Source organism: Neophocaena asiaeorientalis, unplaced genomic scaffold (genome assembly GCF_003031525.2).
Source record: "Neophocaena asiaeorientalis asiaeorientalis breed wild unplaced genomic scaffold, Neophocaena_asiaeorientalis_V1.1 scaffold798, whole genome shotgun sequence".
NCBI classification, from domain to species: Eukaryota; Metazoa; Chordata; class Mammalia; order Artiodactyla; family Phocoenidae; genus Neophocaena; species Neophocaena asiaeorientalis.
This window is the reverse complement of record NW_020173042.1, coordinates 2,866,171-2,888,216: the sequence shown is the minus strand read 5'-3', so window position 1 is coordinate 2,888,216 and position 22,046 is coordinate 2,866,171. Positions and strand designations below refer to the sequence as shown.

At 43.8% G+C, this 22,046-nt stretch overlaps 1 protein-coding gene across 3 annotated transcripts in view; it reads right to left on the bottom strand.

Annotated features, from left to right (window-relative positions):
- Positions 1-685: 685 nt before the first annotated feature.
- The window catches only part of ZNF398 (zinc finger protein 398), a 28,297-nt gene continuing 6,936 nt past the window's right edge, over positions 686-22,046 (bottom strand). For all 3 annotated transcript variants that reach the window (XM_024742843.1, XM_024742844.1, XM_024742845.1), the window contains 4 exons: positions 18,601-18,727; positions 17,944-18,057; positions 7,961-8,074; positions 686-6,564 (listed from right to left, as the gene is read on the bottom strand). In XM_024742843.1, the coding sequence (XP_024598611.1) occupies positions 5,420-6,564; positions 7,961-8,074; positions 17,944-18,057; positions 18,601-18,727 (1,500 nt within the window). In that variant the 3' untranslated portion in view covers positions 686-5,419. The remainder of the gene's footprint in view (positions 6,565-7,960; positions 8,075-17,943; positions 18,058-18,600; positions 18,728-22,046) is intronic.

Genomic DNA, 22,046 nt, shown 5'->3' with positions numbered 1-22,046 from the left:
ATACAAAATGTTTTACATTACACAAAATATACAGGAAAAAGTAACCACTGAATGACCCCAGCACCCTAGAACAACTATTACTTTGGTGTGTCTTCCTATGCTTAAAAGTGCAGTCAAACACATGCTGTGTATTAAAACGAAATTTTATAGTTTTGCTAGAATTTTGTCAGTTTGTGTGGTTTTGGAGTAATCATAGTATGGTTAGAATGAGACTCTTTAATCTGTAATAACGCATACCTCTCCAAGGTGTTGATTCTGCTGTGTCAAAGGAATCACTCAATAGGGCAGAATCTGGGGAGAAACCAGACAAGGAAAACAGGACCAGGAAGTAAAATCTTAAGTTCTATGATTTTAGAGTTGGAAGGGACCTTCTACTACCACCTTGTTCAATCTGCCCTTTAGAATTAGGAAAATGAGATCTACACAGTCTAAGTGGCTTGCTCTGTACCAAGCAGGTAGAGAATGTTAAGCTACAACCAGAATCGTTTGTAATCCGCTCGCAGGTGGTCTTCCCACTGCACGATCGTTCATCAAGCATCCACGTCCCTGACAGCACGTGGCACCAGAAGGAATACAAAAGAAGACATGGCCCCAGTTCTTGGGAAGCTTAATTTTTAGACCAGCTTCAAGATTTTACAGTAAATACTGGCTTTGCTAATAGCAGACACAAAGCCACGTAGCCCAATGAGGTTTTACCAAATATTTTATTTGAAATGTAACCTGGCAATTTTAAGAGCATTGCAGCGCAGTACTTTTGAGGCCTCTCTGATTTGACTGTATCTCTCTGCATTCTTCAGTGGGCAGTTGGTCTTAAGGGGCAGAATTATGTTTTGTCTTGAAGAGGCAATTTGACCAAGTTGACAGAAGTCATTGTGTGTGTGTGTATAAATAGAATTATGGCCAGAGTTACATATTTAAAAAGAAAGTGGAGCTGGGACAGAAAGGAGGAATAACACCCTAGAAAGTAACAAATTACTTCTTTTGCAAGATACAGAAACAGCACCTTCCAGGTCCTTTACGCAGGGGCCATGAGCTCTGGTCTAGGATGTGCTGATGAAGTAGAAGCCTTTCAAGCAAGCCTGATACAGGTGAAACAGAGTCTTTCCTCTCCTCGCAGTACTAGGAATGCCCCACTGTGCCACCGTTTGCCCATTCCCATGTCAGTCTACCAGGCCCACAGATCCTGGGATCTGGGACCTTCCTGCCTGACTACAGCTGACTGAACCAAGATGCGCATGTAACCCAAGGGCAGCCAGTCCAAGGGTTGGATGGAGACTTCTGTGGCCTGGTATAGAAAGAGGAGCTGGGCCAAATCCCACATGTTAGAATGTGAACTAAGAAAAGTCAAGAGAATCAGAACCACCTGGTGTCATGGCGCACACAAACTTTTGGGAGCCGGGAGATACAGAAAAGACAGAGTAAACGAACAGGCTAAATGGAAGCAAAAGATGGAAGGCAAAAGCTGTCATCAAGCAATCACGTGCTTTTGCAGAGCGACCTCAGTTCTCTGCACCTTCCCCTCTCTGGTTGGGCCTGCACCTTTCCTGATGGCTGCCCCCTGACACCTCTGTGTGCCAGGCCCTGTGCTAAGCACTTTCACAGGTTCCCCCCAAACCCTGACACCTCCAAGACACAGCACCATTCTATTTTATAGATAAGGAAACTAGGCTTAGGATGGCTAAATAATATGTTACTTCTTATGATGTCAGGACTTGAACCTAGGTCTGAATCTAGTCCCTGCTTTAAGCCATTAAGCTGTACTAACCCACATGGCATGTCCTTACAAGGCCCAAGCACTCCCTACTCCCATCTCCCACCAAGTTGCCCTAACTTGAGGATCTTTTGCTTGTAAGAGCCTGACACTTCCCAAGTCGAAGAATGTCCTCTGTGTAAAACCCTGCGAGAAGACTGCTTCCTTTGTCGAGTGAAGGGAACAGGGTCAAAGGTGTCCACCGAGCACACAGAAAGAACATATCTCTGATGATAACAGAGTCCCTAGTCTGTGAGAACCTTTCGGGGAGACTTGCTTTTCCTCATCGCTCCTCAGCAGCCCTCAGACAGCTGAGGAGGATGCTCTTTATTGTCTAAGAAGCTACAATGTGGGATGTGGCTGTGGGACAGCATGCCCGGCCCCTCCTCAAGTGGAAATCTGAGCAGAAATTTGGGTTCTCCATCCCAGTCGGAATGAACAGATAAAGGAACTCGGGCCCTCTTTTATCGTCAACAAGACCGTTGCCAACTGAGACAGTGAACGTTTATTACTCCCTAGTAAGCCATAAGGTCTGGTCCTGGTTGAGATAGGCATGGACGCCCAAATATTTTAAAATGCTCCAAAAAGAAGCCCAGCAGAGTCCCCCAACAGAAAGTCCGCAGACTATTACTAACGATGAGGGAAGTTATGTAAAGCTCTGCTGGGAAGTTACGTAAAGTAGCTAGAGCCCAGCCATGGTGTTCCAGTAACAAATACCCAGCAGAAAAGGTCAGAGTCTTCTTTCACTTTCTGGACAATCAACTCCACTTATGTTCACATCTGTGGCTGAGCCAGAGGTTCATCTTACGGTGATAATGAAAAATCTAGTAAGCAAAGAGTGAATCTGGTTACAGTCAACAGCTGGATCCACTCCAAGGAGATGGTGCCTATTTATGTGATAGTACAGACTTCCCAGCCCAGCGGGCAGACTGACGAAGAGCACGTTTCTAGGTTTTCCTCTTTCCCACTGTGTCTGGTCGGGAAGACCAATTCTCAGTTACTGTTAGGTGTATGGTTTGTCTCAGGAGCCCTTGATGGACCACGTTTCTCCACACACTGGAACCTCTCTGTTGGACTTATCTTTTCCACTGGTCTATTTTACTTATCCACTTTTGAATCTTAAGCAAACAAACTCGAATTAAGAGCTGGCCTGGAGTTCTACCTGGTAGAGGACTGGTGGAGGGAAAGGAGACCAGAATGTACAGTAGCTGAGCCCCGAGTCTGTTCAAGCGCTGAGGACTGGATAACATCTACTTCCATCTTTCTGGCATGATGCTGCCCATTCCCTCTCATTCAGCTTCACGGCTCTTGCCTCACTGGTATTTGAACTCCGTTCACTTCTTGCCAAAGTGCGGGCCCCTGCTGGCTACAGCTCCTTGCAAAAGGGACTGTGGGACCTATCTGCAGCATTTTAATCCACAGGTCTCTTTCATTAATAAGCTCTGTGTCCTCAGTAAACCTCTGAGTAAAGAAGAATTTCCATCTCATCCGTCATCACACCTAGTGTAGGAGTGCCTTCTCCAGCAAACCCTGGCGAATGCTCAAATCCATCTGTTCAGAAAAGGGACCTCACCACACAGAGATCTGACTCTTCTTCCTTTTCATTAGGAAGACCAGGATACAAACCAGAGCTGGATCTCACACTCAGGTTCCTAGTGGGTCACCAGTAAAGCTGGAACCCTGGTTTTGGGATCCCCAGAACCCCCCAATTTTCCATGGTATGGGTCCAGATTCTAGCTAGAAAACTCTTAATCCCATATGCCAGGGCTCTGTTTATCATCTCTCTTGGTTTGTCCCATACCCTTGCCTTTAGACTGTAAGTTATGACAGTGGAATAGGTCTCATACACATTTCTTAGGCCTCCCATGATGCTTGGTGTTGAGCATGTCACAGATGTTCTATAAATGTGATTATCCTAAGGATCAGCATGTTCAGAGCTTTCCCAGGAGCAAAGCTAGCTGGGGGTGACACTTTTTTCCTAGTGTAGTTACACATAACTAGGCAGGGTGAGGTTTGGGCTGGGTGATAAGGGAAAAAATGAGTCCTTCCCTTATCATTTCATCAAGAAAGTGTCTTGTCTAAATACTCGCAGACCCTGTCACAGCCATCTCAGGAAGATTCAGGGGAGACAGGAGAGTACAGGTACAAACAACTTTTCTGCCCAAGACTTAGGACTTCTGCATTCTCTGTCTTCTACCTCAGTCTCCAAGCAAGAGTAAAACAACAAATCAAACTGATTTCAGTCAAGTTTCAGCAAGAATGTCGCTGCTTTGATTTTGCTGTCTTATTTTGCTTTGCCTGGATAAAAGCCAGAGATAGAGATAGGATTTTGGCAGGAGAAGGAATGTACAAAATTTTTTTTTTTTTTTTAATTCTAAAGGTTCACTTTTTTTCCTTTCACCAGCCTCATTTTGCAGATGAAAATCTGAGATCTGTAAAGGGAAAGGGGCCCAACTGCAAAGCCACTTGGGAATGGGACCAGGCTCAGATGCTCCCAGGTGACTGACTGACCCTGACAAGAGAACACACGGTAGCCAAGGTCCCCAGAAGCAAAGCCAGCAGGAAGAGGCTGTCCTCATCCACGCCTGGTGCTTAGCTCTCAGGGGCCTACGAAGTCCCTCAATCTGCCCATCGCCGGGGGGTGGGGTGGGGTGGTGAACAGAAACTCTGCTGGCTCAAGAAAGCGGCATTGCAACTATCATCTCACTACTGAGGAAGTGAAAGGTGACAGTCCATTGGCACTTTCCAAAATGTAATGCTTCTGGAAAGTGCTGTGACCTTTCCTGCTGATGACAGTCAGAATATCAGACGCTGGGAATGGAAAAGCCAGCTTGCTTGCTTGGAAACAATAAGGAAGAATACGACATAAGTGACTCTAAGAAACATGGTTCAGGCACAAACTCTAGGCTCTTCTGTCACTTCTCGGGGATCTCTAGCTTTTAAAGCTGGGGCTGAGAATGCTGCTCCCAAATTTTTAACCAGGACCCCGGCAAAAGTTTCTAGCAGTTTAAATGGCAGTAAAAGCCTGAATGCTTCAAATTAAGCTGGTGAAAGGACTGTTCTCCTTAAGGTTTTAAAAGTCAAATTTTTTGCTCATCCAGTATTAAACAAAATATATTAGAAGAATTAATCTAGGAGACCTAGGAAGGCAGTCTTGAGTCATCGTTTCGGGAGAGACAGTACCCAAGCATGTGAGCCAACTGGAGCCACTGTCTGGGAGGAACAGGAGTGGTGCCCAGGCTTGGGCACTTTCTTCCAGAACCATCCTACCATCAAGGAGGTGATGAAAGGCTCAGTTAAACATTCTCTGCCGCAGAATGGGCTTCAAGCCTTGGAGGCTCTTCCACGCACCTGACTCTACGTACTGATGGATCAACAGAGGCCGAATCTTGCTTTCCAACCTCTCTGCAACATTCTTATAACTTCTGCTTAGGTAATGTTTTTGAAAGATGGGGAAGCTGGGCCCTCTTCCAGGTCTTCCTGGGTTTCACAATGTGCGGCTCTTGTGAAGTTCCGAAACTCAAGCACACCTCTAGTCAAGTGCACAGGACCCCAAATTCACTGACGTGCCAGGCAGGCATTACCACCGGGTTAGCGGGGTGCAGGGGCTTCTGGGCTTGCCTCTTGCCCCGCCGCCAGCACGGCTAACCCTGAAAGGAGAGAGATTTACTAAACCCCGCCTCCAGTCCCTTCCCCATACCACTGATTGGCCTCTAGACCTTCGGTGTTAACGCCCAGGCCAGCGGTTTCGAGCCCAGTTAGGAGGGGGCCCGGGGGGTCCGGCGGCTGTCCAGAGGGGTCACTATGCCCACCACAGCCGCCACCGTGGCCCGAGCGCAGGTGGTCTTTGAGCGTCTGCTTGTAGCGGAAGCTCCTGCCGCACTCGGCGCAGGGGTAGGGCCGCTCGCCCGTGTGGATGCGCTGGTGCTTCATGAGGTGGTGCTTGCGGATGAAGCTCTTGCCGCAGTGAGCACAGCTGAAGGGCCGCTCGCCCGTGTGCAGCCGCCGGTGGTTGAGCAGGTGCTCCTTGCGCATGAAGCTCTTGCTGCAGTCAGGGCAGGGGTACGGCCGCTCGCCCGTGTGGATCATCTGGTGGCGGATCAGGGCCGAGTGGCCGTTGAAGTCGATGCCACACTGAGGGCAGGAGAAGGGCCGCTCCTGCGCGTGGCCCCGCTGGTGGAGCAGCAGGCTGATCTTCAGGCTGAAGCTCCGGCCGCACTGCGCGCACCGGAAGGGCCGCTCGCTGGCGTGGGCTCGCCGGTGGCTGGCCAGGCGCGCCTGGTCGGCGAAGCGCTTGGGGCAGTCGGGGCAGGGGAAGGGGCGCTCGGTGCTGTTGTGGACCCGAAGGTGGTAGGTGAGTCTGGACGGGTGAGTGAAAGTTCTGGCGCAGTGCGGGCAGGTGGGTGGCGTCTCGCTGGCGGGCGGCTGCGGGCCGCGGTCGGCATGCGGGGTAAAGTGCCTGGGGCACTGGGCACAGGGGGCCGGGCGCTCCCCCGTGGGGCCGCATTGGTGGGTCAGCAGCATGTCTTGGCCGAGGCTCTTGCCACAGTGGTGGCACGAGAACACCTGCTCCCCGGCCGGAGGCGGGAGGGGGTAGCTGCCCAGCTGAGTGAAAGTCACTTGTCCCTCAGAAGCTTCGGCCAGCTCGGTGGCTGGACGTCCAAACGGTGCCATGGGCGCAGACTGCGGGCTTTTGAAGGCCACGTCCGGAAACGTATCCTTAGATGCCGCTGGTGGAGAAGAGAAGGTGACGGGCACCTCGGGGCACAGGGAGGCTCTGGCGAGGCCTTCAGCTTTGATGACAAGCTCTTCGTCTGAAAGAAAGGACTCAGAGTCACACCTGTCGACAACAGGTGTCCCAGCAACTCTCCTGTGTCCCTGCCCAGCTCTGACAGGCTGCTCTGAGCTCCCATTGGCCCAGATAAGGAAGTCAGTGGAGGGCTGAGATAATAACCAGGGTGTCTGTAGTCCCTGAGGCCAATGTCGGAGAATTTACTACCGAACCTCTTCAGCGCTCCCCGTTTGGACAGGAAGAACGCTGGCATCAATCTTCCCAGCATTACTTTCATTATGATTCACCTCTGCTCACAGGCTCTGAAATGTTCTCTGTTGCCTATTGTGATTAGGCCTAAAATCACGTATTTATCTAATCTTGTTCCTTTGTATTCTGCCAGGTAAGTCCTTCACTATAGTTAGCTGTCTCTTTACTTTCCTGGAAAATAAAGTACACATTTCTGCTCATATGTCTTTAATCATTCTGCCCTCCCCTTTGTAGAATGCATCTCCTCTCTTCCCATCTTCCCAGATTATACCCAACCACATAGTACCAATTTTCTAAGGCCAATTCTAGCTTCACATCCTAGCTTGCGGGGATCTTCGTTCCCCAACCAGGGATGGAACCCAAGCCCCCTGCAGTGGAAGTGCAGAGTCCTAACCACTGGACCGCCAGGGAAGTCCCTGTGCATCCTTCTTTAGGCCTTATCTAAATACCTAAGCTAAAACTGACGTGATGTTCTCCGAACTTCTTATTTCTTGTATACAAGTCATCCATCCCACTCACCCTTGACATTTAATAATAGGCATGCCTAGCACTGATATGTGTGTCCCCAATATAAACTTCTTGAAGAGCAGAAACTGTCTTTTTTTTCCCCCAGGGTCTAAGCACAGAGCATAGAAGTTAAACAGGTTGCATTAAGTTGCATAAACGATCATGTCTCTTCTGACCTTGAGATTCTCTTCTGGTTCAGATGGCAAAATATAGATGGTGCTAAATGTCTTAGAAGACGCGTGTTTCTTCTCATGTCACTGTTCTTCCTGAGGGAGAGCTCTTCATTAACATTCCCATTTGTGCCTCTCCCAAGACACTGCTGTCTCCACTGCTTGTCTCTCCCACCCCCTAGCTTTGTTCTGTCCTTTCTGCATGCTCTTCAAATGTTCTGTCCTTCCCCATCCTCATACTTCTGGTGCATCTGTATGCACTTGTTTTTCTTCCTCGGACACTTCTAATTTGTCTTTACACTTAAGAGTATGTTTTCTCACTTAAAATGTATCTTGGTTTGATTTCCGTTTCATTTCTAACTTACTTGAACATGCTTTTTTCCCCCTTTTCCTCATTCCTCACCCACTTCCTTGCATCCACAACCTGACTTCCTCTGCCGTTTCTTCTCAGTGGTCCTGGCATAAGCTGGGTCTGGGCGCCTCAGTACTCACCGGCATAGGTGCTTTTGCACATGTCACTCTCCTTGGGCTCCTGTGGGGTGCCGACCTGGGTCTCTTCCTCTTGTTTAATCCAAGACAGAATATCCGATGTTGAAATGCCAGGCTCTGTTTGTGGGGGAAGAGAATGGCCTTCAGGGCTTGACTCAGAAAGTGGAAATAATCATGTTGGTTTGCTGAATATTACATTTTGCCCAAATATTTATCTCTAATTAACTATAACAACAAAATGAAACTAGCCTTTTAAAAAATGCATATAACATCTAGAGAACCCGTTCAAAATGAAACCAAATTTATGAATCTTTACATGATAGACTCACCTTGAGTCACTATTTTCGGTGAGCCCATTTCAAAACAAATCAAAAATTTTATATTAGAGATGACACTCTGAAATAATCTAGATTTAGTAGTACCTTTCATTTCATTAGCACACTTACTTTCAAAGTATTTTCACCTTTTTCTCTCACAGCTTTTTTATGAAATAATGAAGCAGGGAATATTTTCTCCATTTAAGTAGGGGGGGCCCTCAGAGGTTAAGTAAACGGCCAGTAAGGAAGTATTTACAGTGAAAAGCTATATTATCAAAGATTTGCTTTAGGGGCTTCCCTGGTGGCACAGTGGTTGAGAGTCTGCCTGTCGATGCAGGGGACACGGGTTCGTGCCCCGGTCCGGGAGGATCGCGGCTGGGCCCGTGAGCCATGGCTGCTGGGCCTGTGCATCCGGAGCCTGTGCTCCGCAATGGGAGAGGCCACAGCAGTGAGAGGCCCGCGTACCACAAAAAAAAAAAAAGATTTGCTTTAAAATACACACACACAAAAAAAAGGTGAACCAAAAACTTTAAAAAAAATGTTAATTTGAAAACAAATACAGGGACTTCCCTGGTGGCACAGTGATTAAGAATCCGCCTGCCAATGCAGGGGACATGGGTTCCATCCCTGGTCCGGGAAGATCCCACATGCCACGTAGCAACTAAGCCCGTGCGCCACAACTACTGAGCCTGTGCTCTAGAGCCCATGAGCCACAACCACTGAGCCTGCGTGCCACAACTACTGAAGCCCACGCACCTACAGCCCACGCTCCACAAGAAAAGCCATCACGATGAGAAGCCTGTGTGCCGCAACAAAGAGTAGCCCCCGCTCGACGCAACTAGAGAAAGCCCGTGCACAGCAACGAAGACCCAACACAACCAAAAATAAATAAATAAAATTGATCCTTTAAAAAAAAATACATTTCCAGAATTACAAAGTTAGGTTTAAGCACAGATCTGACTGCTCAGAAACATTTTTCAGGTTCCCAATTCTGGGTTCTTTCCAAGAGATCATATTACTTCTACTTATTAATGATATAGGTTATTGTTTCCTGAACACTGGGAGTGGGGAGAATAGTATTTGCAAGTCCCTCAGGCCTTGGGGATTCTTTTGGAAAGAAAAAAAGAACAGCCTCTAAAGGCTTTGCACATAACATGCCTCATTTGGTCAGTACAGAAACAGCTGTGCTTGCTATTCCAGCCGAGGTCTATATAGCCTTTTTTGGCCTAAAAGGACAAGCTGGCATGCTGACAGGGTCCGGAGAATAAATTCAAGCTCTCTATATTATTTATGAAAAAAGCCTTGTACGAAGGTTATGGTTTTATTCCTAGCAAATGAACAGAACTCAGTGTTTTGTTTTTTTTAGAACTCGGTGTTTTGCTCGATGCCTTTCAAATCTGTTAGAGACCACTGAAATCTAAAGTCACACCCAAAGGAGAAATAAGAGGTTGGACAAGACTAAGGCCCAAAAGACTGTCAGCTTATGCAGACAGACGGAAAAATACAGGTTTTTGCACACGTGGCAGTTTGTCTTTCCAACTTCCTACTTTGAGCTACAAGGCTGAAGTGTATTAACCATAATCCAACCTTATCTTTTTTTCTCCAAGATTTCATAAACACACACATATATAAACAGGCAGTGAGAGACTGAGTGTAAGGAAGTGGATCTTTTAACAGACATCCGAAGGATGAACTGTCTATTCATCAAAAATATGAGACTTTTAAAACGCTTAATTGCTTCATTCGTCAATTTTCTGAATAATGAGTTAGTGCTCTAGAACCTCCAAATGTGATTTAAGTGGTTTTGACTTTTTTCTTTAGTTTATCATTATGAACTCATAGAATGCTATACACTGGATGAGTTTCAATCCATTGCAGCCATTATTTTTTTAACCATTTTTTAAATTGAAGTATAATTAATTTACAATGTTGTGTTTGTTTCAGGTATACAGCAAAGTGATTCAGTTATACATATATATGTATATATTTTCAGATTGTTTTCCATTTAGTTATTACTGAATATAGTTCCCTGTGCTATACAGTAGGTCCTTGTTGTTTATCTGTTTTATATATAGTGGTGTGTATGTGTTAATCCCAAACTCCTAATTTATCTCCTCCTCCTCTCCCCCGGCTATCCCCTTTGGTAACCTTAAGTCTGTCCGTGAGTCTATTTCCATTTTGTAAATAAGTTCAAGTCATTATTCTTTTTAACGCTCAAATTGTCCCTTTTTTGGCCAGCGGGAGCCCCTTCAGATCAGTTCTATATCTTTTCACAACATCAGACATCTAGGTTCCTTTATTTCTGGTACGAAAAACTAGAGCAGGTTCATCTTGTACATTTCCTGCTCCAAGCACACAATCAATAATCTCTCTGAGAAATGGGATTTAGAGACAACAAGCTGGATGATAAGGATGCTAACTGCTAATAGGTTGTCACTGCTTCTAGGTCTTTTCAATGGACAAAGCTATAAAATACATACCTTTTAGAAAAAGGAAAGTGTCATGAGTTTATATTAATATTTATGATTCATATTTAAGATTACAGGGCTTTAATTAAATCCTTTGATTTTATGCTTGTATCTTTTCCCTCTTATCCTGAGAATCTTGGTTCCTAACGATACTATATAATCTTTGCTTTATCTGAATGTACATTTCAAAATAATACTAATATTATTAACAAAAATATGGACTCAATTTAAGATTTTTTTGTGGTATACAGTTTAGTTATTTCAGTGTGTGTTTGATTTTTACGTTTTTTTAATGTAAAATATTTACAAAGCTCCAAAATCAAAACTATAAAATAAGGTACATTCAGAGAGGTCTAGCTTCCATCTCTAATCTCTCCCTCCCTGTATAGGCAGCCATTCTCATTGGTTTTTGTTTTAATCTTGCATTGTTTCTTGGAAAAATATAAGCAAACATATGTACACCTTTGTATTTTCCCTCTCCATGAGGTATACTACACAAACTGCTCTGTACCTTCATTTTTTACTTACCAATATATTGTGGACATCTGTCTGTAGCCGTATACAGACAGCTTTCTCATTCCTTTTTGTAGCTGTACCATTGTTTATTCAAGAGTCTCCTACTGATAGGCATTTGGATTCTTTCCAATCTTTTGTTACAATATTAGTCAGCAGCCAACCATAAAAGCTACGGAGGACTAAAAGAACAAGCCAGTTCTCCAGAAATGCGAGTGGCTATTGTTATTACAGCCACTGGCTCAGTATGTCTTCACTGAACTTGGGGAACCCCAGGAAGGTAACCCTTCTTTTTGAATAATGACGCTAAAGTTCCTCTGGTCATTTAGCTTACTAGATCAGTAAAACTAAGTAAATATTTATTTTATCAAATAATTGGGTCTTAGCACTGTTGTAACTGAATGCATGTAATATGGTTGTGTCTACTACATTTGGTGGGGGTGGTGGGGGTGTATAACTGAGGACCTTTTGGAAGTGAAATAAAAGGAGCAGGAGTACTGGAATACTCAGGTGGCCTCATGCAGTCACCTGCCTGGTGACGGTAGGGCAACTACTGGCCCAGTCACCACAACAGCACTCAGAGCACATCTGCACAGGCCTGAGGAATCCCAACAGTGGATACTTAAAGAGACACAAATGAGAGTAAAATCATTGGTTCCTGCAAGCAGCAGCTTTGGAGAAAGCCACAGAAGAGAGAAAAACTGAAAATAGTGATCAGGTAAGAGGGAGTCGATAAATGCTGAGGTTTTAGGTTTGAGGGGTAGTTCAAATAGAAAGGCTTTCAAAAAGAAAACATAAAATTTTAATATCTACACTGGTTGAATGTCATTTTAGCTATGAGGAAATCTTATTGTATGTGTGTGTGTGTGTGTGTGTGTGTGTGTATGTTTTAAACAGGTAAGGCCCCACACTGTCTGAAAAGCAGCTGGAACCTTGAGGTTCTGGGATGTATACGAAGGTATTATGAACTAAGTGAGTTAAAACAAGTGCTGAGGGACTTCCCTGGTGGCGCAGTGGTTAAGAATCCACCTGCCAATGCAGGGAACATGGGTTCGAGCCCCGGTCCAGGAAGATCCCACACGCCGTGGAGCAACTAAGCCTGTGCGCCACAACTACGGAAGCCCGCACGTCTAGAGTCCATGCTCTGCAACAAGAGAAACCACCGCAATGAGGAGCACGCGCATCGCAATGAACAGTAGCCCCCACTCACTGCAACTAGAGAAAAGCCCACGTGCAGCAACTAAGACTCAATGCAGCCAATAAATAAACAAATAAATAAAATTAAAAGAACAAAAAAAACACTGGTGCTGAGATTTGCAGCAACATGTATGCAACCAGAGATTATCATGCTAAGTGAAATAAGTCAGAAAGAGAAAGACAAATACCATATGATATCACTTATATGTGGAATCTAAAATATGGCACAAATGAACCTATCTAGAAAACAGAAACAGACTCAGACATAGAGAGCAGACTTGTGGTTGCGGGGGGGCGGGGAGGGAGAGGGATAGAGTGGGAGTTTGGGGTTGGTAGATGCAAACTATTACATTTAGAATGGATAAACAACAAGGTCCTACTGTATAGCACAGGGAACTATATTCCATATCCTGTGAGAAACCTAATGGAAAAGGATATATAAAAAGAATGTGTGTGTGTGTATAACTGAGTCACTCTGTTGTGCAACAGAGACTGGCACAACACTGTAAATCAACTATACTTCAGTTAAAACAAAAACTGGTGCTGAGATTTGAATTCTTAAGCAGAAAATAAAAATACTTGACAGGGCCTTCCCTGGTGGCGCAGTGGTTAAGAATCCGCCTGCCAATGCAGGAGACACGGGTTCGAGCCCTGGTCCAGGAAGATCCCACATGCTGCGAAGCAACCAAGCCCATGAGCCACAGCTACTGAGCCTGCGCTCTAGAGTCCGTGAACCACAACTACTGAGCCCATGAGCCGCAACTACTGGGCCCACGAGCTGCAACTACTGAAGCCCACGCGCCTAGAGCCCGTGCTCTGCAACGAGAAGCCACTGCAATGAGAAGCCCACGCGCCGCAACGAAGACTAGCCCCCGCTCACCGCAACTAAAGAAAGCCCAAGCGCAGCAGCAAAGACCCAACGCAGCCAAAAATCAATCAATCAATAAAATTATTAAAAAAATACTTGACACATGAAACTACCATTGGTAAAGATATAAAAACTTCTTTTGCACCTTTTGTGAAATAGGTATAGAACTGTAACATAGCAGGTGAATATATTGAGTATTTGTGTCATAAGTTAAAACCTCTAAGTTTTATTTCCAGGATAATTCTTGTTTGCAAATAGGCTAAAATAAAATAAAAGGACTATCATATTTGGATGTGCTTTAGTCGCTGATTTTGTTTAGGAAAAGGTGGCCTTGCTGGATTAGAGTGAATGGTGATAAAGGAGATAAGGGTGATGCACCCAAAACAATGATGATCAAAGAAGTCTCCTCAGGACTACAAGGTTTGAGAATGAATTTATTTTCCTTATAGGTCATTCTAGAATCTTGGCTCCAGTCCATGGCTTCCAAACTAGAAGAAGGGCTAGATAATGAGCTTTTGGTAATTATTCCATCTGAACTTCTTAGTTAAGGCTTTTCTCCAAAGAATTCTAAAATATTGGAGTTCAATACTAAAACTATCAGCAACCAAATAATGGCCACACGCACACAGAGGTCGTCTGTATTCTGGCCCTAGTAACAGAGTTAAAGACGAATTTCAGAAATCTCAGGTTTAGATCTTTCTGTATTCTCCCATTCATTACTATTTTCTACTAACTGTAAGCCGTTTTATCTAAGATACTAGACATCAATGACGGTTCCCTAGGAGGAATAATAATTTCTCTTTTCCTTCATCAGATTCAGATGATGGCGATGGAGACAGAGCATAAAACTAATTCTAAGATATCTGGACATAAAAAGGAGGGGGTGCCACATGGCACTATTGCTATCCCCAAATCTAGTCTACCTATGCATATTTTTATTTAATTACAATGCATAGTTCTTCCTAAAGCTCTAAAATGGAATACAATAATAAATTATGGGTGTTATTTTATAAGAAACATGGATAAGTCCAAACATAATTTTAGAAAATTGTTTCTAAACGTACATCAAAATTTTAATGTAAACACACTGGTCTAATAAAAATTACAAGGTGTATTAAGATTAAACAAAGATGGGGAGTTCCTTGGCGGTCCAGTGGTTAGGACTCCAAGCTTCCACTGCTGGGGGACCCAGGATCGATCCCTGGTCAGGGAACTAAGATCCTGCATGCCCCGCAGCACGGCCAAAAAAAAAAAAAAAGTAAACAAACATGATGATGTTAAAGAAGAGAGAAACTGCTTGCTCAAAAATGAAAAGTTTTGAATCTTTTTTTTATAATAACAAGATGTTAAAAATGATATAAATGGTTAAAGTGAAGAATAATCTACGAAAAAAATACTTTATCAGTTCTGTCACTAAAGTGGCCCAGCATTAGTATCTACCTGGCATCCATGTGGACAGTCTGTTATGCACCTTGATGACCAGACAATTAATACTATTCTCCGCCGAAAGGAACCAGGACTTTTTTAATGTGTTGGGAGGAGGAAAATCTAAAATAAGCTCCTGTTAACACAGCAGTCCTGAGACTGCCTATCCTCAGGAGGCCTGCTTGCAAGGCTGGCACTTGGCTGGCAAATAGCTCTCTATGCTGATATCAAGCTTTCCTATATGTTGAGTGCCTCACTGGGCCCTAAGCTGTTTGTACAAACAGTGTGGTTTATGTTGAACATCCACTTTCCTTCTGGGAGTCTGGAATCTTGGTACATGCCAGACAGAGGGTGCCTACGTGACCAGCCTTGGGTGCTGAGTCCCCAGAGAGCTTCTCTGGGAGACAACACACTGCACGTGTTGTCACAACTCATCGCTGGAGGAATTAAGTGTGTCCTATGAGACTCGACGGAAAGGGGACTCTGGAAGCTGGCCCCTGGTTCCCTCCAGACTTTGCCCTGAGTGCCTTTAACCTTTGCTGATTTTGCTTTGTGTCCTTTCACCGTAATAAATCTCAGCCCTGAGCGTGACTATATGCTGGGTCCTGTGTGTCCTCCCAGCAAACTACTGGGCCTAGGAGAAGTCTTGGAAATCCCAACAGAGCCTGGAACATATTTTTTTAAGAAAACGAGTACTGAGGCAGTACTAGAAGGACACAGGAGACACAGCAGATAGTTTAAAAGTCCTCTCACCTGTTGACAATTTGAGCAACCAAAAGAAAACAACTGAATTAAATGAATAAAAAGGCATTAAAATATAATTAAACCTAAAAGGAGGAAAATATTAAGGGTTCTAAAGGTTAGAAACACATGAATTTTTTAAAGGCTATATATTGATCAGTCCAAATTATATGATTTCTATCCTCAAGTTCTGGTAAATATCTAGGTTGGTAATCACCAATGCAAGCTAAAACTCTAAAGAATAAAACCAGAGTACTAAATAAATGCAATGCTTACACTGTTAACTCCAAATAAAAATGTATTAAAGTATAAAGGGTGACTACCCACAAATAGAGTCTTTTTTTTTTCAAGATTTTTTTTTTTTTGATGTGGACCATTTTTTAAAGTCTTTATTGAAATTGTTACAATATTGCTTCTGTTTTATGTTTTGGTTTTTTGGCCCCGAGGCATGTGGGATCTCAGCTCCACAACCAGGGATCGAACCCACACCCCTGCACTGGAAGGCAAAGTCTCAACCACTGGACCACCAAGGAAGTCCCCCACAAACAGACTCTTAAAAACCAAGGTAAAAATAAATTGACAAGATGAAAGCTAAATCAAACTTTCATATATAATCTCAAAGCCAAATTATTTATACCTTTTCCATTCATCCCCAAACAATAAAATGATACACTCATTCTTTCTCACTGAGGACTATGTCATGTACCTAACAAAGGTGACCAAGGAGCCACTTCCAGTAATGAATTTTTCTGCAATCAAATAACCCATCTTTACTTGTGATATGATTCTAGACTCATTATTTATATCCATGATATAGAGATTAATAAAATTCAACCTGTTACACTGCCTAAATACAATCACCTACACATTCTTAAAAATAGTGGGTAGCAGATAATATACATTCCTCAAAACTCAGAGAATGGGACTTCCCTGGTGGCACAGTGGTTAAAAATCTGCCTGCCAATGCAGGGGACATGGGTTAGAGCCCTGGTCCAGGAAGATCCCACATGCCGTGAAGCAACTAAGCCCATGCGCCACAACTACTGAGCCTGCGCTCTAGAGCCCGTGTGCCACAACTACTGAACCCCACGTACCTAGAGCCCGTGCTCCACAACAAGATAAGCCACCGCAATGAGAAGCCCGCGCACCACGATGTAGAGTAGCCCCCACTCGCCGCAACTAGAGGAAGCCCACGCACAGTAACGAAGACCCAATGCAGCCATAAATAAATAAATTAAATTAAAAAGAAAAATTTACATCAAAAGAAAAAATATAGGGCTTCCCTGGTGGCACAGTGGTTGAGAATCTGCCTGCCAATGCAGGGGACACGGGTTCAAGCCCTGGTCCGGGAAGATCCCACATACCGTGGAGCAACTAAGCCCATGAGCCACAACTACTGAGCCTGCGCGTCTGGAGCCTGTGCTCCGCAACAAGAGAGGCCGCGACAGTGAGAGGCCCGCGCACTGCGATGAAGAGTGGCCCCCCACTTGCCACAACTAGAGAAAGCCCTCGCACAGAAACGAAGACCCAACACAGCCAAAACTAAAAATAAATAAATTTATTAAAAAAAAAAGAAAAAGAAAAAATATAAACAAATATTGAACTCTAGGTAAATGATATTCATGCTGAACTAATTAGGGGGAAATGTATTGATATCTGTACTGATTTTGAAATACATGAAAAATAAGATGTATTGATGCAGGGATAGAGGGATGCAAGGATAGAGGGATGCAGGGATGGATATATATGTAATAAGGAAGTACAGTAAAATGTTAGTGATAGAATCTAGGTGATAGGTATCTAGGAGTTCATTGTAAAATTATTTCAACTTTTCTGATTGTTTGAAAATTTTCATAATAAAATGTTAGAAAAAATAACAGTGTATGGGGCGGGGGTGGGTTGTCAGAGAAGTTCATCTAATAGACACGTCTGGAGGATGAATTTTCTGTGAGCTTTCTATCTATCAAAGAACAAAAATTGCATGAGATTTTTCTGATAACAGAGGTGGGACTTGAGAGAAATAATACAACTGGACTTTGACTAGCAGTCTTCCCCACACAATATCAAGGAGCTGCCAACCAAAAAAACTAGGGAGAGTTAACTAATGATAGCTGGCTCCCAAATTGGGCAAAATCCACTTTTCCCAGGTGGATGCCATCAGGGCCTGCCAGTTAAGTGCGTCCCCGAGGGACCAGGCAGACTCCCAGCCCCTTAGCACTTCTGAACAGCTGGGCACACATTCCCTCAATAGCCCTTATGTGTGTGGTACTGATGAGCGAAGGCCTTGGACAAGGTTATCTCTAAGCTCTATTTAAATGCCTGATGACCCATTCGCAGTCTACTTGCTTTAGGACCGAGAGGCTCTAGAAGCCCCAAGCCCTACTTACCTTAGTTCTGAGCCATCATCTCTGACCAGGAAAGGGAGACAAGGAGTGGATACTCTCTTCTCTCACTCACCTTCAGTGGGGTCTGTGGGAATCTCACTTTCCTCTGGCCCTGCCTGGTCCTCTGTATTATGGTCCCCTTCTGGCTGAATCTGAGATAAGACATCAGGTTGATTCATGGCATAATCTAGGAGACGAAAATGGGAAAGAGGGTATGACAAAGTGATAAATGAGGATGACAACTGATGGCCATAAAAGCTGAACTGAAGGCTGTGAGGTGCACAGGCCCAGGGAATTTCTTTTAGAGTCTAGATCACCTCCCCCCATCCATTCACCTCCAACTATGGACGCTATCTATTAGGAAACAGGTAAGAGGAGAGGTGAGGTGTGGGAAAGTGCTACCTGGGCACCGCCTGCTACTTCCATGGAGTAAGAGTGAGTGTGCCTCAAGGAAGAGAGGCAAGGCCCTTTCAAAGTGAAGGATACTATGGAAACCACTGCAGCTGGCACACCCATAACCCATAACCTTGAACTTCATTCTCTGTCCCATGATTTGGCAGAAGGAGAGATCATGATTTCCTATTTAGCAAGGGTGACCTGGAAATCTTTCGCTTGGAACCAGAGGTGTGTGAGGACAGAGTGAAAATGAGGACACTGGAGGAAAAGGGACCATTCTGAGACTTCATGGAGCTGCTGTCACCTCATTAAAAAGATGCCAACTTAGCCTCACCCATGGAAATGAGCGACTCGTAGTTGCCCTTCATGATATTCTTGTAAAGTTCCTTTTGCCATTCTTCTAATTTTTCCCACTCTGGAGTGGAAAAGTAGATGGAGATGTCATCAAATGTCACAGGCACCTGAAATTACAACACTGGGGTTAGTTTCTCTCACTGCAACTTAACCATTCAATAAATCTCTACTAAATGCCTACTAGTTACAAAAAAACCTATGTGAGATGCTGAAAGGATACAGGCAATATTTAAGACACAAATCTAACCTCCAAGAGTTGACAGTGTTTTCACTGTGATAAACTTTAGGGCTATGAGTTCTAGGAGAGTGTAAACAGTCACTCACAGAGGTAGGTACAAATGCAAAGCAGGATTTAATTCACAGAACTCTACATATTGTGAATATCCATCAAGTACACGGCTTATCCTAAGCACCAAGGTTATAAATATATCGTTTCTGCCTAAAAGGAGCATATGACTATACTCAAATTAATGACATGGACAAGAAATTTTGGCAACAGAGCTATAATGGGGTTGGGATGAGTCTAGAAAAGATGGGACTTTGGCCAGTCCTAAAGGACAGGTAGGTTATAAACAGGCCTAATGTGAATGGGAAAAACATTTAAGCATGGAACACTGGAGAGTACATTCAGAGAACAGTTATAGATTCTGCCTAGTTGGAGTCAAGGTTTCATGAAGGGAATGGTCATATACAGGACAGAATCCTCCCACCTTCCAGCACAATTCTGTCTAAAGCTAGGAGCTTATCCACAGGCAAATGGATATGTTTCTCTGGAAAGAAATACAAGAGTTGCCTGGGGAATTAAGGCACCAAGTATGGGCACTATCACCTAGTGTGAAGCTCTTCTCCTTCTGCCATCATCATAATGGCTAGCTCTTCCTTTTCCTGCCTGACAGCTTTCAACAGTTTTATTCTTAAATATGAGCTTATTTCTAAGTATCAGTGACCATTTAGAGAAATCCTGCCACGTGATCAAGAAAGACTAAAATAAAAGGAGGGAAAAAATAACTGTGGAAAAAATAGAAATACCTAGGCAACAGAATTTTTTTAAAAACCTTAATTAGTAATCCCATAAAGAAGCGAGAGATATTAAACCCATAAAATAAAAACAGGGTGCTACGGGAAAAGAAATATCCAAGAGCAAGAAAGACTCCGTGTAACTAATATATAAACATATACTTTTTTCCCAAAATTAAAAAATTCAATAAAAAGATACTCATCTTCATAAACTTAACATATCCTTTAAAATACAAAGGTCTGTACAATTCTATGAGGCAATTAATTTCTAATTGCTTCATTTGTGTCATCTTTTCTTCCCCAACCATAAATTTTGTTCCTTAGGAGCTAGAACCATAAATTACTCATTTTACATCCTGCTCAGCATCTAAAACCAACTGAGGCAAACGTAGATGCTCAATAGTTAATTTTTTATCTAATCTCACTACACAAAAGATTTGTGATAGCTTACAACAGAAACACATGTGATAAAATAATGACAAAAATAAAGGATTGAGATGGGCTTCTGGTTCAAGATTGTGAACTAAACACACATGTACTTCCCTTTCCACCCAGAGTTCCATTGAAATGACAGTAAATAAGAGCAGGAGGGACTCAATACCAGCATCAAGAATGAGAAGGAGAGGCCGTCACTAGATCAGAATTTCTGATGAGTTTCTCACTGAGACCTAGAGGATGCGCCTGTGCTGGGGTCTAAGGTACGAGGAAGCTGCATCTCTGACAACACACAGGAAAGGACTGCAGTAAGGAATCCAGAGAATTCCAAGCTCAAAGCTGGCAGAGATGCTGAGTAGGGGTTACTGGTTATAAACTGCAGTCTGGAGGTCGACCTCTGGAATAGCGGGGCCCCTGCCTTGTCCTCATCAGCCCTGGGAAAGCAGCATTTACCCCAAAGCTGAAACCCAGACCTCAACTCTAAAGAAATTAAAAAACCCGCCTGGAGGGCTTCCGTGGTGGCACAGTGGTTAGGAATCCACCTGCCAATGCAGGGGACACGGGTTCCAGCCCTGGTCCGGGAAGATCCCACATGCCGCGGATCAACTAAGCCCATGTGCCACAAGTACTGAGCCTGCGCTCTAGAGCCCTCGAGCCACAACTACTGAAGCCCGCGCTCCTAGAACCCGTGCTCCGCAACGAGAAGCCACCGCAATGAGAAGCCTGCGCACCACAACGAAGAGAGTAGCCCCCGCTCGCCACAACTAGAGAAAGCCCGTGCGCAGCAAAGAAGACCCAACGCAGCCATTAAATATTTTTAAAAAAAACAAAAAAACCTGCCTGGAGACAGCACCCGGTCCCAGTGCGGTGCTGACAACTTAGAGTACCACCTTACTCCTGGCCTCTGGGTGGCCCCCCACACTGCCTGTCTGCTCCTTGCACAGCACCTTAAAGTGAAGCCCACCTATATCGGGCACCTATGGAGAGAGCCTCTCCTGCAAAGGAAAGATCCTTTGGTTAAACAGACTTACATGATGGCAAAGAAAACACGCCAGCTTCCTCAAATTAACCTCTTAATTAACCTACAAACAACCAAGGATTACTCGATATTGAAAAAGTAAAACTAATAGCATCAAGATGAACACACACTACAAACAATCCTAGAGAATTAAAAAAAAAAAAAGCTCCAATACATATTCTCAGAGACATTCAAGTAGATACTGCATCCATTAAAAAAAAATTCAGGCTGCTTTAAAAAAGGAGAAAATAAATATTCTGGAAAATTAAATATATACTTGTTAAAATAAAAGAAAGGCTGGAAGGAAACGTCAGAGAACTCTAGTTTAAAAGGTGAAAAATATAAAGGAAAAATTAAAGACACAAAGACAATAATCCATCATCTGTCAAACAGTAATTCAAGAAAGAGAACAGAAAAAAATGTGAAAGGGGGAAATGAAAAATTATAAAAATAGAATCACAGAAGAAAATTTTCCAAAGTGGAAAACATATCAGTCTTCTGACTGAAAGGTCACACCGAGTGCCCAACAAAAAGTTTAAAAGACCTACACGCAGACACATCCTCAACAAATTTTAGAAAAACCAAGTACAAATAGAAGATAAAATCTTCCAGAGAGGAAAAACAAAAAAAAAGAGATTTCTTACAAACGAATGAGAATTGATTTGTTATTAAACTTTTCATCAATGGCATTTGATGTTATGAGACAAAGGACCAATGCATTTAAAACTGTGAGAGAAATGGAATATTATTCAGCCTTAAGAAGGAAATTCTGACACCTGCTCCAACATGGATGAACCTGGGAGAGGTCATGCTCAGTGAAATAAGCCAGTCGTACGGGGACAGATGTCACACTGCATGACCCTACCTAGATGAGGACCTAGAGCAGACAGATTCACAGAGACAGAAAGCAGAAGTGGGGTTGCCAGGGGCTGGGGGAGGGGGGAATGGGGGGCATC